The sequence below is a fragment of the Phoxinus phoxinus genome (assembly GCF_949152265.1).
Source record: "Phoxinus phoxinus genome assembly, chromosome: 19".
Lineage (NCBI taxonomy): Eukaryota > Metazoa > Chordata > Actinopteri > Cypriniformes > Leuciscidae > Phoxinus > Phoxinus phoxinus.
This window is the reverse complement of record NC_136894.1, coordinates 25086892-25104192: the sequence shown is the minus strand read 5'-3', so window position 1 is coordinate 25104192 and position 17301 is coordinate 25086892. Positions and strand designations below refer to the sequence as shown.

General features: G+C 37.7%; 1 protein-coding gene and 1 long non-coding RNA gene across 2 annotated transcripts in view; both read right to left on the bottom strand.

The window, feature by feature from the left end:
- The window catches only part of LOC306987234, a 48338-nt gene that overhangs the window by 18272 nt on the left and 12765 nt on the right, over positions 1-17301 (bottom strand). The gene's annotated exons all lie outside the window — the stretch shown is intronic.
- On the bottom strand, positions 1361-4901 carry LOC306986716 (1-phosphatidylinositol phosphodiesterase). Its single transcript, XM_079590221.1, has 4 exons — positions 4818-4901; positions 4076-4163; positions 3186-3756; positions 1361-1818 (listed from the first exon to the last, which is right to left on the bottom strand). Exons 2-4 carry the CDS (start codon positions 4129-4131, stop codon positions 1543-1545), a joined length of 903 nt encoding a protein of 300 aa, XP_079446347.1. The 5' UTR covers positions 4132-4163; positions 4818-4901; the 3' UTR covers positions 1361-1542.

Sequence of the window (17301 nt, the reverse complement as noted above, 5' to 3'; positions counted from 1 at the left end):
ACAGCGTTTGTGGGGGAAAACGTCAAATGGTGACCGAAAACACTACAACTAGAGTGAAGAAGAGACTGTTTCTTTCACATATTCTTTTCATTTGTCATGCATAGCAGCGTTTAGGAGTTGATTGTGTTCAGTAAGGTCTCTATTTTAACGATCTTACAGCGCATGGTCTAAAGCGCACGGCGCAAGTGCACTTAGAGCGTTTCCGAATCCACTTTTGCTAGTTTAACAACAGGAAAAATGGTCGGCGAGCCCGGAGCATGTTCTAAAAGGGTTGTCCCTATTCTCTTAATGAGTAATGGGTGTGTTTTTGGGTATAACGTGCAATCAACCAATCAGAGTCTCATCTCCTATTCCCTTTAAAAGCCAGTTGTGCTCGCACCATGGCGGATTGCTATTTACATGGCGGAATTTGCAAGCGGAAAGACTGAACGCTTCTCCAGAGAGGATACGAATCTGCTCGTGCAAGCGGACATCTATAAGCCAGATTCCACTATATCTTTATGTACACAATAATACTCGTTTACATTGTAATCCTTTTATTTTTAATATTTGCCATGTTTGTGTGTTGTTGCGTGTCCCTGTGTGTGTAATAAGCAGTGTGTACGTGCATTGTGCATCCCGCCTATAGGCGCACTAATGCGCCCTTTAAATAACAAAAAATAATAATACTGCGCCATTGATTTTAGACCAGGTTTTTGTAGGTCAATGGCGCAGTCTATGTCAGTGGCCTCAAAATAGTAACCCGCCAACACGTGCGCAAAAAACACGTGCGTCGCGCCTGCCGCTGCATTGCACCGTGTGTTGGCATGACATAAAGGCATGTACAAATACAGATTTCCTTGAATGGTTCAGCCAGATTACGATATAAATTATATGTTCAGGCACTTTTGAAGGCTATATTATTATATATTACTTCCAGAATTCAGTGCTGCACACATAAACTTTTCCTTTTGCACAGATGACTCATTGCAGACCCTGTCATTGAGATACGCATCAGGGCAAACATCAGCACTCCACCACTATGACAGAGATATGATTTAAAACTTGCACTTGTCCTTGAAATAGAACAGAAAATAAAACCAACAGTGTTAGTGAGAAAGTTTCTGTTAACATCTGAGACTTATGTAATACTACTGAAAATCAAACTTTTCTTCTACTTTGAGGTTACTGAAGACTGTTCTGAGATGGATGTCAGTTAACACCTTTTCTTTGTGTTGTACACAAAAAGGAGGACCGTGCGTTCTATTTTCAGTGCCATGAAAACACAGACTATCTTATTAAAGTCCTAATGAAGTGACAGGAGAGCATTTTATTTCAAATGTTGTCAAAACATGGTGTTATGACAGAAATTTGTCACAGAGCTTTATTAAGTCAAATATTCCAAAAAATTTGCCAGCAAGCTCAAACTTTTTCTGTCACGGCTATGGAAATTTCAAGGGTATGGGTAATTTGAGTCACAGTATGACTGGGATTTGTGTCAATTAATGAAGTATTTTGGTTCCAGTTCCAGGCGTATTGGTACTGACGTCCTGCCGTTGAATCTCAGTAATTGAAGCCTATAATAGTTTGCACTAACTTGGCACCAGGAAAGTCCATTGCTACAATACCAAACCGCTTGCTTTGACCGACAAAGCCTGTCAGATATTCATACAGGCGGGGGTTTATTAGCCAGGCCAGGGCGTTGGGATGTGCCAGGATACTGGCACCGCTGCTGTAGGTGAGGAACATTCGTTTTTTGTTGCCAACCGTAGCCGCCTCCAGATGAGTGGACACACTTCTCCATTTCTTCTCCACTTCCTCCGGCTGCAGAGAGGACACCTGGGGCGAGAAAAGGGTTCAGTAATATTTAAAAAAACATGGTGAGGGAGCCATCTCTCTGATGGATTTTTAAAGACAGTTGACAGATGAAGATTACACTTTGGTAACTGAATATAAAGAGCCTCCTAAGGATCTCAGTAAGTCTGTTTTCCGGAACCCTTTGAAATTATTCAAACAATGGTATAATTTAATATTTTTTCTCCCACCCCATTGCTCTCTTTGCTGGGTTTGGTTCTTCAACAGGCACTTTTATGTTCCAGAAGTTGAGAATAATTTTTCCCCCTTTTTTTGTTGTATGAACATTAAAACACATTAAACACAACTGTCTTGGAGGCTTTGTTGTAATGCCTTTATTTATTTCTGCTACTTTTCATATGCCTTTTGTCAACTGTATTTTATTTGCTTTTATTGCTTCATGAATTTCAAATGTGGAAATTACATTTGTTGGTTCAGAAAAATTAGATGATTTATTTATGACATTAAACAACCCTGCTCCTAATATTCACATACTTTGGACAGTAACAGAAACACAGCACCTTGTAAAAACAGTAGTTTTAGCGTTTGAGGGGGAAAAGGTTTTCTTTCTAACCTTAATAGTCCGAAAAGTCTACAGATATTGATAGTACAGTCGGGAAAATATAATACGAGGATGAGCCATACCAAGCCTTTATGTACACATAACAACACTCTATGTATGTCTCAGTGTGTCTAATTAGTATACGTTTACATTATATTATTCAAATTCGGTTACATTCTGTTGCACTTCTTTCATTGTGTGCAATATCATGCAGTTAGATGCGTTCCTGGATCAATACATTTTGTTGATCCTGGAACAACATTCCTGTCAACAAAATTTAGTCCTAACCATATCCCTACCCCTAAACCTAAACCTAACCCTAACGATGAGTTATCCCTAAAATCAGAGGGAAATGATAGGTGAATAGCACACTCTAAAAAATGCTGGGTTAAAAAATGGGTTATTTTTTTAATGACATTTTTAACCCAACGTTTAGGTTTGTCCATATTTAACCCAACCTAGCATTTTTTAGAGTGCACAAATGTAGAAGCACCTAACCCTGGTTGTAAGCCTAAACTTGACATAAGCCATAAACGTGTCCGTCAAATCTGATTGGTTGATTGGAAATGTTGTTCCATGATCAACAAAGATGATGATAGGAATATATTGCACCTGGTGAAATCAGGTTCTGCGGTACGCAGTCAGTGTGAAACAGCAGTTCATGAATATCCAGGATTAATTGTTAACCCCAGGTAAATTATGAGTAATGTGAACAGTTATGCAAGATAACCCAGGATTCAGAATAATGTTTAGAATAACCCAGGGTTTACTGTTTCAAGTGTGTGCTTACCTTCCAGTCATCTGCTATGTCCAGTGTGTTGTAGAGTATACCCAGGTCAGGGCCGGTGAAGTCTTGCAGTACGATTAGCTTTCCTCGCGCCTCTCCCATGCTGGGTATCTCGCGACTATGCCACAGCAGGTCCCAGTGTGCATACTCATTAATGTAGCGCACAACTGCCCCGTAGATATCCTGCGTGTTACTCAACTCCTCTTTCAGCCTCATCAGCACAGTTTCCGAAGGATACTCTCTCAGGAAAGCCACCACGTCCATCAACACTTCCCCGAAGTGAGCATACTGATACGAGATCCCGTGGTGGATGGTCAAGTTGCCTTTCGCATGCCGAACACGGATATCCAGAAAGCGGATCCCGGCGCGCAGCTGGAACGCGAGGGACCAGGAGTTACACTCGGACAGTGAGCCGCCGTACAGGGCCATGGTGTTGTGTGTGCCGGGCATCGTCACGTCCGATAGGGAGTAGACGTCAGGGATGATGGCCATCCAGGAAGGGTTCAGGATCTCAGGCGTGGAGGTGTCATCATAGTCAGGCGTCTGGACGGCCCGGTATCCTGGGAAGGCCGTGCTATGAGGTCAAGCAGAGGTGAGATGAGGCAAAGAATGCATCCTAATCAGTCTTACTAAAAAGATACAAGATTACTGTGAAAACATCATGCTTATCTATAATGGATGGATATAATGAAATTAGATAATTGGTTCATTTGCTCACAATAATTGCAGGTAGACAAAGCGCTGAGATAAAAGCACTATGGCTAACAGATGGAGGTCTTTTCTTCTCAGTGAAATTGATTTTTTTTCTTTACTGTATATGGAATAAGAACTGTAATTTGTTATATAGGATACTATGAAAGAGCTTTTGGAATTATGGGTAATAAGAACCTTACCCCAGCAAAACGCCCATCACCATTAGCTGCAAAATGTGTCCTCTGGTGCCTTCCATAATGAGCCTTTTCAATGCTCACTGATCCTTTACTGTACAGATAATCATTGCAATAATTCACTTGTCACTTGTGATAATTATATAGCACGTTTTTGTGGTTTGACATCACCCTACACAAAAACCAGACATTTGGTAATTATTTGATGGGGTCCAAAAAGTCTGCTTCCATTTGCAGTCGTTTCTAATTTAATATTTTTCCTTCATTACAAATGATATCAGATAATATAATTTCATAAAAGTTGATACATTTGTTTGAATTTCAGAATGTCTTAGTATTTCGTTTGTGACCTTTTGCTTCAAGCTGACAAGAACAAAAATCTGATCATGTTCTCCAGGATGAATTCAGATATTCCAAAGAGCATTTTGTGCGTCGATGGAAGCAAGAACATCTGACCGTCTACAAAAGAGTTCACATGATCAATGTCACAAATTTATTTGATTAGTGATTTAGAACTAGTCCATTTCTGATTAATTTTACACAATTTATTCAATTATTAGTCTATTTACTGTAAATGTTCCAGATTGAAATGAAAAAAAAAACATTGCAGATTTACAGACTTCTGGACTCCATAGTATATGTATGCTGGATTTGTTGCAAAACTAAAAACCTTCTAACAAACTCTGTGTTGGTAAATACTTATATATTCAAATTCATCTTTAACACAGATAGAGAAGTGATCTTTTACCGTGTGAACCCGAAGAGGTCTGTGATGCCGATGCACAAAGAACCAACTAAGCAGTGTCAGGTTAGCTGGAAAGCCTGCTGTTGTTTTCCTACCTTTTTTTTTTTTTTGTGAGTACACAGTTCTGGCTTGAGCTTGTTGGAGGCACCACTACAAACTGACCCTTTTGTTTGAGGGGTCATTGTGCCTATTAATAGTGTAGTGTACTGTAAAAAGCTGACTCGTTTAGAGTGGACAAAATGCTCCAATCAGAACTCAGTTGCCCTGCAGATCAGATCGTGTTATAGTTTATACCCCTTATTATATGATAGTATATTTCAAAATCTTTAGTACACTGCTTTAATGTTCCCTTTAAGGTTTTCCTTATACTCAATGTAAAATATGAATATGTTTATTAATGAGACAAAAAAAAGGGTATAGAAAAGTTCTACAGGTATATGGAATGAAAGCTAAAAGTTAAATATTACCCTGTTGATGTATACTGTATATTAAAAATACATTATCTCCCAGAGTAAACATCTAGGTTTAGTGTGAATAAACATGAGCCTGAACTTATGATAAACATGGCCAAAGTTAAGTTTTTTTCCAGAGTTTGTGGGAAAATATAAGTTTACATTTTCTGTGAGCTATCTACAGCTCTTTTTTTCCCAGGGGTGAAGCAAAAAAAAGTTTACTTACTCACAGAGCAAACATCTTTGTTGTGAATACAGTCCCCAGCATCAAACCTTGGAAAGTGGGTTTAATATTCAGAGAAAGAAAACACCCTAGAATTAGGATACTGCATTTGTAATTTGAATGTGAAAATATTTTGTTACTTCCTTTAATCTTCCCATGTACCATGGCTAGTTTGTTTGTCCAACCAGCTAATGTGTACGGAGCCCCTAATGGAATATGATGATGGAAAACAATTATTTCTGTCATGAAACTGTCCTTGGCATGGTAGTGGATATGACAGCGTTAATATGTTTGGTCTTGGAGGAATAGATTCGTCGCTGCTGCTGTTGGTTATTGCTGTTACTGCCAATACATACACGACACGCTGCTGTGAGCAAGTAAGACATGCTGCTGCTGTACAATATACTGTAGCGTACATGAATTACCCGTAGCAGATCTATACAGGTGGAGCTGGGGAAGGTGGAGGGTTCTGCAGCAGGAACCAATCAGCTGTGCCCTAGAGAATGATCTGATTACAAGCCGATTGAGTTAGAGCTTGAGTACAGTAAAGTACAGAGCTTTATATTTCTTAAAACAAATAAATGAAGCAATACTTACACTTACATTCCTCAATAGAACAGACACCTTTCATCCAAAGTAAGTGATTTGATTTGCTTAATAAATTAGCGTCAATATTGGAGAAAATTAAAAAATGTAATCTCATGAAAACACATTTATCAGGTTCTAATGAGCTTAATTTCAATTGTGATGTGCATGTAAACATTCTCAAATAAAGAAAATCACTCCAACAAATCAACTTTCATTTCTTTTATTGCCCTATTTGTTTAGCTAGCTACATTAATTTTCACCAAATTACAATGTTATTGCATTTCATAAAAACATTTTTTTTCCAAGTTTTAAGTTTGAAAAGCTCAAATGCAATTAACTGTGAAACATTATAATAATGCCCAGCCTGATGCTATCTATGCATCTCAATTCTGCTCCTTCTATTTCCCATCATGCTTTTGAAATCAACTGTTTATCCCCCATGCTCCCTGAGCCATATCTTCTGAAATAAATAATAAACATATTCAATTAAAATTAAAATGTGCCTTGTTTCCCCTTTAATCCTAATGTATTCTCTGTAATTGTGCTTCTATTTGTGTTGCTTGTATGCAGTGGCATATTGTGTTGAGGCCATCAAGCATTTAACAAAGCAAATCATAATTTGACTTTACCTGAGTAAACAATATTCATTCCGACACACAACAAACAGTCTACTCTGATCTGCACTGGTTCTGCAATATAAAGCCGTGTTTTTAAAGAGCTTTTGATATTTCAACAAATATCATCTTTCCAAGTCTTTTGTCCCAATTGTTCCACACAAATCCCCCCAACACATCAGTCAATTAGAATTTCTTTTCAAATCTAAACTGGACTCTGACACCAATTATGAATAGTTTTATAACGAACGCTGATAATCATTTTTACGTCTTTGGAGCTTTTCTAAATGAACAGACTTGAGCTTTACCCGTTTATCTTTCCCGTCCCCACATTCTCTCTATCTGTTTCTCATTAGTGTCTGTGGTGACGGGATGTGTATTGTGATGCTTTATGCCCTTTGTTTCCTTTTTGTCTCTGTCTGTTTTGTAATTACAGGGAAACAGTCGTTTTCTATTGGTTGATCGTTCTAATCTGTCATTGTTCAATGGTGGAGTAATTACAAGTTCAAAGTGTAGCAGTGTCTTTCAGTGTCTTTGGTCCCCACGTCCAATCCTTCAAACAACCTTTATTAAAACTTTATTTTGCTTCTATCACTTTCTCTAAACCATACATGGTGCAAAGTGAGCAAAGATGAGTGATTCCAACGCTATCTCGCGGCAGTTCGTACAAATTTTACGAGGTGGCTAATTCGTACCAATTCATACGACCTCACTCGTACAAATTAGTACAATTTTTGCTAATTCGTACATATTTTACGAGTTGCCCAATTCGTATGAATTCGTACAAATGACCTACTCCTGACCCCGCCCCTAAACCTAACCATCACGTGGGTTTAGACAAACCGTACGAATTAGCCACCTTTTAATCACTCGTACGAATTCGTACGAATTGGTCTATGGACTTGTGCAGGGAGTTGAGAGATTCATAGCGGAGGAAGTAGTTTAAGCAACAACATTTTTATAAATACTTCCTGTATCGGCAATCGTTGAGAGTTGAGGTCAGTGACGTCTGTCAAAATCTGCTGATACTGCTGGTGTTTCTGGTGGATTTAGAGCATAAATCACATCATTACGGTATATGTTTAATTCAGATTTTCAATATTGTTTGCAAGGTTGACATTATAAATGACTATTATGTTTTGGGCATTTAGAAATAGTTTATAGGGTGTATTTATTGGCTGCGCGTTGAAATCAATCATATCGCATATGCATTTGGAAGAGGCTCATTTTATTTAAGTTATACCTTTTATTTTAAGTTTATGGATTCCCTGGGAATAAAATGATGATCTCGCCATTTATAGCGCATAGCTGAAACTAGTTAAGTTTAATAAAATACTTTTTTTTTTAAATGTATTTCAAGTAGCAAAACAATATTTCAATGGATTTAGTTTTAGTGAACTATAATAACCCGGCTTTAGGAACCTGTAATAATACTGAAACGTTTATAAAAAACAAACAAACAAGACAATAAAACAAACAGAGGCATATCTTTGGGTATTCATTCCCAGTAGGACCAATATGGGCTTTTCAAAGGCTGATTCGCAAACTTTTATATTTGGTCAGTCAACAGTTTGTCTACTTGCCTTATAAAACACTGACTTCCTGTCAGATTGTTTATTGAAGTTATGAAGTCTGTTTGAATCTGACATAAAATCCGGTTTTATCCTGTTCTCCTATCAGACCTGTTGGGAAATAAGCAAGTGTCTTGGGAATCTGCAATACAATAAGACTCTCCTTGTCTTATTGTTTGCCTTTTAAACACAACACTTTGAGAGCAAATATCAGGCAAGTATCATTATATTTCAGCAAAACAAACAGTTGCAATTTTCCTTTGGTTATACATTATGAAAAACATGCATGTTTAAATCTGGGTCTTGATCTCACCATGTACACTCTTAAAAATAAAAGTTCAAAAAGAGGGTTTTTGCAGAGATTCAATATAGAGGAACCATGTTTGGTTCCCCAAAGGACCTTTGAGTGAACAGTTCTTAAAAGAACCATTTTCCTCTTAGTGCGAAGAACAATTTAATAATCTAAAAAATCGTGTTCTACTGTAAAGAACCTTTTGTGCAATGGAAAGGTTGGATGTTAACGGTTCTTCATGGAACCATCGATGCCAGTCGCGGGTTCATTTCCAAGGAAATACATTCTGAAAAAGATAACGATATATAAAAAACAAGGTAAAACTGTAGAATACTGTTCCTTTGTTAATGAATAACTACTAATTATTTGGATCAGTATTCTAAAGTGAAAAACATAACTTACCTAATATTGACTAAAGTCATTGTAAGCTTTTCATATTTTGAATAATAATTATTCTGATGGATTTGGTAACATTTGAGTCATTACCAGTGTGTTCCCATGATCTTCACTTTAGAATACTGATCCAAATAATTAGTAGTTACCTTTAGAAAGATGTAGCAACACTTGAGTCAATACTATCCAAAACCTTACAAAAACCTCAAAAGCGTACAATTACTTCAGTCAATATTAAGTATTTGTCAAGCTTTTCACTTCAGAACTGGGTTACCATTACCTTATATTATACATTATGCATTATTAATATTAATTATGAACTTGTATATAGTTCTTAGTAGTCTTCAGTGAGGTATGAAAAATAGTAGTTACTGATTAGCTAATAGTGAACTACCACATTCGACTGAGCGCTATTACTTACTAATTCGTCAATCAGAGTTCCTTGTTAGTTAATAGTTACTAGAATGTTAATAGTGCGTTACTTATTTGTTCCAGTGTAGTAATTCATTAATGAAGGAACTGTATCCTAAAGTGTTACCGAAACAATAACAAAACCCAGCTAAATGTAAATGATATGACACAAATGGACATACACTGCAGCAGAGATTACAGATCTGCCTAACCAGTTAACCTTGAGCATTCGGTTTGAGAATCCCAGCAGTTCCAACGTTGCTGTTTGGTGATTGTTTGAAAAAGTCATTTCCACTGTTCCACATTTTACCTTTTTTTAAAGGACTCCAAGGGTCTTCATTGGTATACATGACCCCATCATGGTGCATCATGTGAACAGCTGTGCTGGTGCCGGTTTGCTCCACCCCTTCCACTCAGCCTTGGGCGATGCATCTGCAACCGCCAGAATCCCCCATCGCCTCGTTATCTCACACTCGGCATCTCTGTGATTTACTCACCTGCTCCGATGCATGCGCACAAGCTACAGGACCAACCGGAGGAGGGAGGGTGTGAGAGGAGAGACAGAAGCTGACAGCAGCAGCAGAGCTTTTCAAATGGAATTGTTTATGGAGATGGAGTGTGTGAAGGACAGAGAGAGGGAGAGCAAGAGCGAGAGCGAGAGAGGAGATGATAATGACCAGATGTCAGATTGAAATCTAATACACTTAATGCGTTGAAGCTCCATGCTGGGCTGTGCTTGTAGCTCGCACGGTGGAATTAGAGATTTGACACATTTGCAAGCAACGTGAGATATCTACATCGTAGTGATACACAAGATGTGCAGGTATATAATAGGAATACATCAGGATGCACTCTACTGGCTTATCATTTATTAAGAACCTGCGCAGTTTGACTGCCCGGTGTCAAAAGATATTTATAAAAATCACAAGCATGCTATTTTACAGTTACATCTGTGTTTTATTTATTATTTAAACAAGCAGTTTGGTAAAATCAATCAAAAGCACCAGTCACTCATGATTTATACAGGATAAAACTCCCAAAAGAATGTCAGTAACACAAATCAAATTATATTGTGTGTGAGCTCAAGAAACAACAACAGCAAAACAGAGCTTGCACACTACATCATAAAATAATAATAATAACTTTGTTTAGAAGCTAAAAAGAAGCCAAAGAAATACAGTATATTTGCATATTTAAAGAATAATTAATTATTATTATGACCCATAATTACTAAAATATAACTTCTTTGTCAGTACTATATGCAATATGATACACACTGATGTTAAAAAGTTTGGGGTCAGTAAGATAATACTTTTATTCAGTAAAAACGCATTAAATGAACCAAAAGTGACTGAAAAGACATTTATAATGCTACAAAATTTTCAAATAAATGTGTTCTTTTGAACATGCTATTGATCAAAGAAACCTGAATAGTTGTATCACGGCTTAAAAAAAACTTTAGCAGCACAATGGTTTACAACTATGATAATAATAGGCTAATAAATATTTATTGATCACCAAATCAACTTATTAAAATGATTTCTAAAGGATCATGTGACTGAAGACTGGAGTAATGATGCTGACAGTTGCCATTAGAAAACTGCCACAAAAAAAAAGAACTTTGCCAAAAATCACATTTTAAAATGCAGTATATTAAAATAGAAAAAAGTTGTTTTAAATCAATATTTCACAACATAACTGTTTTAATCCTACTTTAGAACTGTAGCGTATCATTTATATATATACAGTATATATATGTTCATTTGAGTTACTTGGGATGGTGTAAATGTGTAAAATTCTTCCCCAAATGTTATGAAATGGTTAATTTCAGCTCCATATTTAGTCCATGACAGAAGTAAAACACATGCAGTTTAAGGTGAGGTCTCCGTAAAAAAAAAAAAAAAACGAGCTGGATTGGAGTTAAGCCTGGAAGCCTTTCTGAAGTATGACTTTGCCCTCTCTATCAATGATTACACTCACAATAGCCGGAGATCTCCTCCACTGAACCCTCGCCTCATTCTTAAAGCCACTCCATGTCTCTGTTATCTATCGGCTTAGCTAACTCATCCGTGTAAGCATGTAGCCCATCAAACGCCACCCACCTCCCCCCTTGACACAAGCACAGAGATACACACCTCCCTCCCAACCGGAGGTGGTCTCTGAGGAGACCCCGTCTTAGCTGGTTCTCAGAGAGACATCCGTGCCACGCTCTACCAGCCCCACCAGGATGGCAGGCAGACACAGGGAAGTTGAGCCGGCATGCCTCAGCGCCCGTCCTCTCGGCTTTTTCCTCACAGCCAACATCTAGGGTGACTGCCTGACTGTTCCTGGGTGGATGTAGCCCATGCTTCATGGTTTCGGCGACACTTGCCATATTTCAGTGTCGGACCCTCATAACCAATTATGGCTCTCAATCTTGAGTGCTAAATGACCCTCGTAATGTCACCGACGATAGAGACAGAGTCATCGCTCTATTCTGGCGCCCTCGCTGACTGAGAGAGAGGAGTGATATCACAGCATTCGGGGAGTCTCGATTCAGCATGAAACCTGGTGACCTTTCCTCATTCCTGACAAGAGGACTTCACTGCCCTTTTGAGAAAATGCTAATTCTAAACGTTTGCCTTATAAAAGCATGTTCCTATAGGACGGGCCCAGCATGTCAAACAGAGGCAGGAGCAAAGCCCCAGTGGCAAGCGAGGTCGGCTCGGCTGTCTGATTGGTCCTCAGTGGGAAGTGTTGTGCAACTGTATGCATTTGTCAGTGTGTTCGTGTTTGTGGAACTCTGGCCTTATTTACATGTTTAGCTCTGGAGTGATATTTACAGCAATCTGCGACTTTGACCTTTTGGTTAGAAACAGTTTGTGAAAATTAAATGCTAAATAGTTTAATGCAAAGGATGACATTTTTGAAATAAGGAACACAAATTTTTATAATATCTGAAATTCAATCGTCCTAAAATATATTTTCATCTTCAAAATAGGTCAGTTAAAAGGTCAAAGAAATCGGTGTTTATTATAGCTTTACTGCATTCCAGATAATCAAAATGATCAAATATAATCAAAATGATATTATTGAGAAAATATTTAGCACTATTACTGAGCTAAAGTCAAAGTCAATACATATATTGCTTGTCCAGTCTCCTGGAGGTAAATAATAGGGTTGGGGGAAATCACAGGGATAAATTTAAACCAGCAAAGCTTAAAAATGGAATGTCAACCTCAGAGATACACCAAACCAGCATTTCTGCTCTGGCATGTAGTAATGTGCAATGCCATATTAGTGCCATGTTAAAATAATAATAACAAAAGAACAAGACAGATATTCAGAAAATTGGCTGAATCAGCTTATGTTCATATTACTTTACTTGACTTTATTCGTAAAGGTACCGAAAATAATCAGACAAACTCTATGCATTTTGCGGAAGAACATTGTTTTGGTTTGCGTGACTGCGATGAATGTGACCCTTCACAATAGATAATGCTTTACAATCAACTCTGTTATGAGCTACATATGGCAATTTATCTGCTCAATAAAATACCTTACTCAAGTGTTAAGTAAAAACGTCATTTCAGTGTCGCTTTTACAACATTTCAAATCCCTCAATTCTCGCAATCTCCGAAAAGCCAAGCCAATGTTGATTCTTGTTTTATTACGAGCTCTGTCGTGTTCTCTTTTTGCCAACAGACTCTCCTCTGTTCTGCGTTTTTTTAAACGGGTGCTTAGAGGTGACAAGCCACAATGACAAACCACAGGAATATGGGCAAGGCGAAGAAGAAATTAATTATTGTGTTCAGGAAAAATGCATTATGGTGCTGTATGTCATTTTTTAAGTTCACATACGTTTCTCTGAAAAACAATACAGTTATTCTACTTTGAAATGTGTGTTCCGTGTCAGAATGTCTGTTTTTGTTTGGGACTGTGTGTTTTGGACGCTTGAAAGTTATAGTCACAATAAACTCTAAAGATTTCTTTCATTTTGTGTTTCTCCAATTGGAATTGGAATTGGAAATTATTTATTTGAAACAGGGACAATGCACAAATGAACATTAAACTTGTCAAGCAAGAAAATATGTCTTGGGCCAGGTTATAGCAGCAATTGCTAATTTCCACCTGGGCAGGTACAACGAATTAAAAATACAAATAAAATAAAGATACTGATTTTAAAATAGAAATTTCACGAGTAATGAATAAAAATGGTGTCCATTATAATTACAAACTGGCAGGTTTGAAACAGAAACAGGGAGGCCATCAACCATCAGGCAGTTCAGCAGCATCTCCAGCACATTATGGTACAATCCAACTCTAAACACTCAATCATACACACACACATACACACATACAGTACATATACAGTACACAACAAAACACATTTTATTACAGATGTGTGCAAGCTTGCTTGCTTAACAACCAGCTTTTTATTAGGCATGAGAAGGTGCGAGAATCTGCACATAGGATATGCTCAGTGGGAAGGGTATTCCACTGCCTCATGGCCACACATGAGAAGGAGGAACTCCCAAATTTAGTTTTACGTTGTGGGAAGCTACATTCCCCCCTTGTGACACTTCTAGTTGTTCGTACTGTTTTTTCCGAGCAGAGTGTTACAAACTTTTTCAGAGGGGGAGCAGTAGCACTATATATGATTTTATGTAGCAAAGACAAATTTGAGTGTTTTATTAAATTATCAAAACTAAGTAGATCATATTTGACCAGTATATGACAATGATGATAATTACGTGTTTTTTTATCATGGATTTTAAGGCAATTTTTATATATAGATTCTAAAGGTTTTATAACTGTTTTACATGCCTGAGACCAGGATGTAATGCAGTACAAAAGGTGAGGGATGATCATTGCATTTAAATATGTACTAGATGCTTCAGTGGTAAGACAGTTTCTTATGTGTCTAAAATTTATTAAATTAAATTTCAATTTATTACACAATTTTTTAATATGAATTTTATATTAAATATGAATTTAATATGAATTTTAATAGAATACAGCATACAGGTTTAGAACAACATGAGGGCGAATAAATACAGACATGTGCATACATATGGACCTCTGTGTTTTGTTGTTTTAAAAAAAAAGTAGTTTCTGATCAAACATTTGCATATTTATCCTGTAATGAATTCTGTTTATATTTGCCCCGAGGGCACCATCAGGCCCGCTGGATCCTTTTGCAGTGCGCCATCATCAGCATTAAAAAAGGACAGAAGACAGTTTTAAACAAAGGAGAGACATTACTGTCACTGTTTATTCATCGCTTACGCCGGGGCTGATGCGACAGATGTGATACACAACGCAATTATACGTAATGGAGGACTGAGCACTGGCTCTTGTTGCACAAGGACCTCTTCACAGGCCAATCAATAGCATGGTACGACTTGGCTCGCTGGAAAACATCGTCCTCCTCTGTGTCATCGAGCGCTCCTTGTAGTAATAAGCAGCCGTTGCGAGGCTTTTGATAGCGCTGCATAACCCACTCGGCTAAATTAAACAGATTTTGTTTTCTCAGTGTCTCTCTATGACAACTTTGAGTGTTGAGGTCGAAGCCGTTTGAAGTACCGTCACGATTTGCGATCGAACTGGTTCGGGTTTTGCCAAGTGCACAGCCGTATGCGCTAGAAGCGAGCCTCTCCGCTCTTCACCTCTCTGCTGCTTTTTCTCCATCCCTCTATCTCTTAGATAAAGCCGAGATAAGCAGTCTCAACAGAAGCACTTTCCATGTGTCACGCCACACTAAAAAACTCATTAAACCCAAACAAACACAGAATCCTCAAAGGGATTGTTCTAGGTTTCTCTGCAGGACCGGTTTCTTTCGCATTACTTCTTTGCTTAGCAGAGTTGTTTATCCCTGACTGTTTATGTTAATAGATCCGAGCCCTTAAGTCTTTACTTTGCGTTTCATTTGGCTCCAGAACCACCGTGGCAGAATCACTATGCTAGATTTGGATGACCCTCATTCTGATTAGCCATTGATTTCCCATAAGGCTACAGTGACACTCCTACAGATCAGAGCTCTGCTAATAAGCAGCGTAAGCAATAGCGGAAGTGCAATGAAGGCAATGATAAAGCCACACAATCTCAGCACTGGAAGCGTTAAAGCTGTGTGTAATGTGAGGGTCTTAAAACTAGCTGGAAATTGACAGTTTGGGGATTCAGTATGGGTACTGAATGTGGCTTTATAATTACAGAGAGACGGATCTCACATCTCAAACCAAAATGATCAATTTGATGGATCACAAAATTACGCGGTCAAGTGTAAAGGGGAAAATGCACTGGCTCAACCTCTCATACTGTAGGTTTAAGCAAAGGTTTAATTAAACCGCCGTATGTGACAAATTAAATGGTATACTATTTTTACCACATTTGATTAACATGACACTTCGCTGAGTAAAGCTTTGCATTACAAAATGTGGATGAATACTAATGAGGTAGCACAAATTCATTACATTGCAACATTCCTGCTGCACTAACAAGTGTGCAAATGTCAGTAATTCACTCAGGAAAACACGCAGGCTCTGTTATGAAACTAATCTGATATTTAGTCTAATGTCAAAACATTACACAAACTAAATTGCTGCTTTTCTCACCAGAAGAATCATGCCCATTCAAACGCGCCCACACAGATTTATGAGCCAAGTGGATTTTGTCTTCCAAAATATAGTTACAAAAACATGCTGTTTTTTTCTAAAATCTTGTGGTGGAAATCACCTTTTCGCATGTCTAAATTTGATCAGTCCCATCGAGTTGCACTTTCCTCAGAAAATTTGCTTTAAGCTGAAAAATCATCATCTGCTCATGTTGCTCCAAACTTGTATGTGTTTCTCTCGTAGAAGATGTCAAACTGTCAAAGCTGCTCTTTTCCAAATGCAGGATGCTCACTGGCTGTCAAATTGAGCCGCAATTTGATATAGTATATTACAATGAAATAATAATATATTTATAAGTATTGTGCACATTATGCTCTTCATTTATTAAAAAAAACCTTATTAGCTTCATTAGTTTAACCTTAAACAGGCAACATATCACAAAAGAAGATATTTTGAAGAATGCTGGTAATCAAACAGTCTGGTTTCAAACATTCTTCAAAATATCTTCTTTTGTGTTCAACAGAAGAAAGAAACTCATGCCGGTTTGGAATAACATTTGGGTGAGTAAATGACAGAATTTTCATTTTGGGCGAACTATCCCTTTAAGGCTTGTCAGTAAAAGGTCACTGTTATGATTGGCTACTTCATTCCATAGAAACAGTATCAACGCCCACTCACTATTGCATGCGAGTGAGTGCTTTGAAAACATTATCCATGTAAGACCCTAATTTACAGACAAAGCATTATGAAATCCTTTACTTATGCGATTTGTGATGCAGCTGCTGTCAGATCCAATGTAGTTGGAAGCTTCTTCAACTTTGAACAAAAGTTTCTTTGCAAACTTATTTCCCGTTGTCGACAGACTCAAGTGCGTGGAGCGTGTCAGAAACTTACCGTGCATCTGTAGGCTATACTGTATCCAGTGTAGACCGCGTTTTAAGGACCTCTTATATGTCAAAAGATCAAGGCAAATTTGATTTCTGATTTTGGTTCGCAAAGTTGGTTGATAACATAACTGTAATACCTACTATTAAAAATTACTTCTTTACATGGGATATGATGTATTTTATACTGAAGCAGTTTGACAGAATTTTTTACTTCAACCTAACTTAACATTTTCTTATATTTATATTTTTTATTTTTTCATAAATGCAATCTATAGCATTTGTTATGAAAAATAGCACCCAACACATTTAAAAATTACAACATGCCATTTTCCCAACACAAACAATATATATTATGCAGTCCTGCCTTGGCCAAAATGAGGTCTCTCAAAATGCTCTGCTTAATGCTCTAAAATTGTGTTTAGGTAAGCAGTACACACTAGGATTTGCAACCCAGCAGCATGAA

What these genes read in the sequence shown, in the direction of transcription:
- LOC306986716 (XM_079590221.1), bottom strand. Translation starts at nt 4,131, where the DNA reads ATGGAAGGCACCAGAGGACACATTTTGCAGCTAATGGTGATGGGCGTT. An exon ending in GTGATGGGCGTTTTGCTGGG is followed by an intron (nt 3,757 to 4,075) that starts GTAAGGTTCTTA and finishes TTGACCTCATAG; the next exon opens with CACGGCCTTCCCAGGATACC. An exon ending in ACATAGCAGATGACTGGAAG is followed by an intron (nt 1,819 to 3,185) that starts GTAAGCACACAC and finishes TTCTCGCCCCAG; the next exon opens with GTGTCCTCTCTGCAGCCGGA.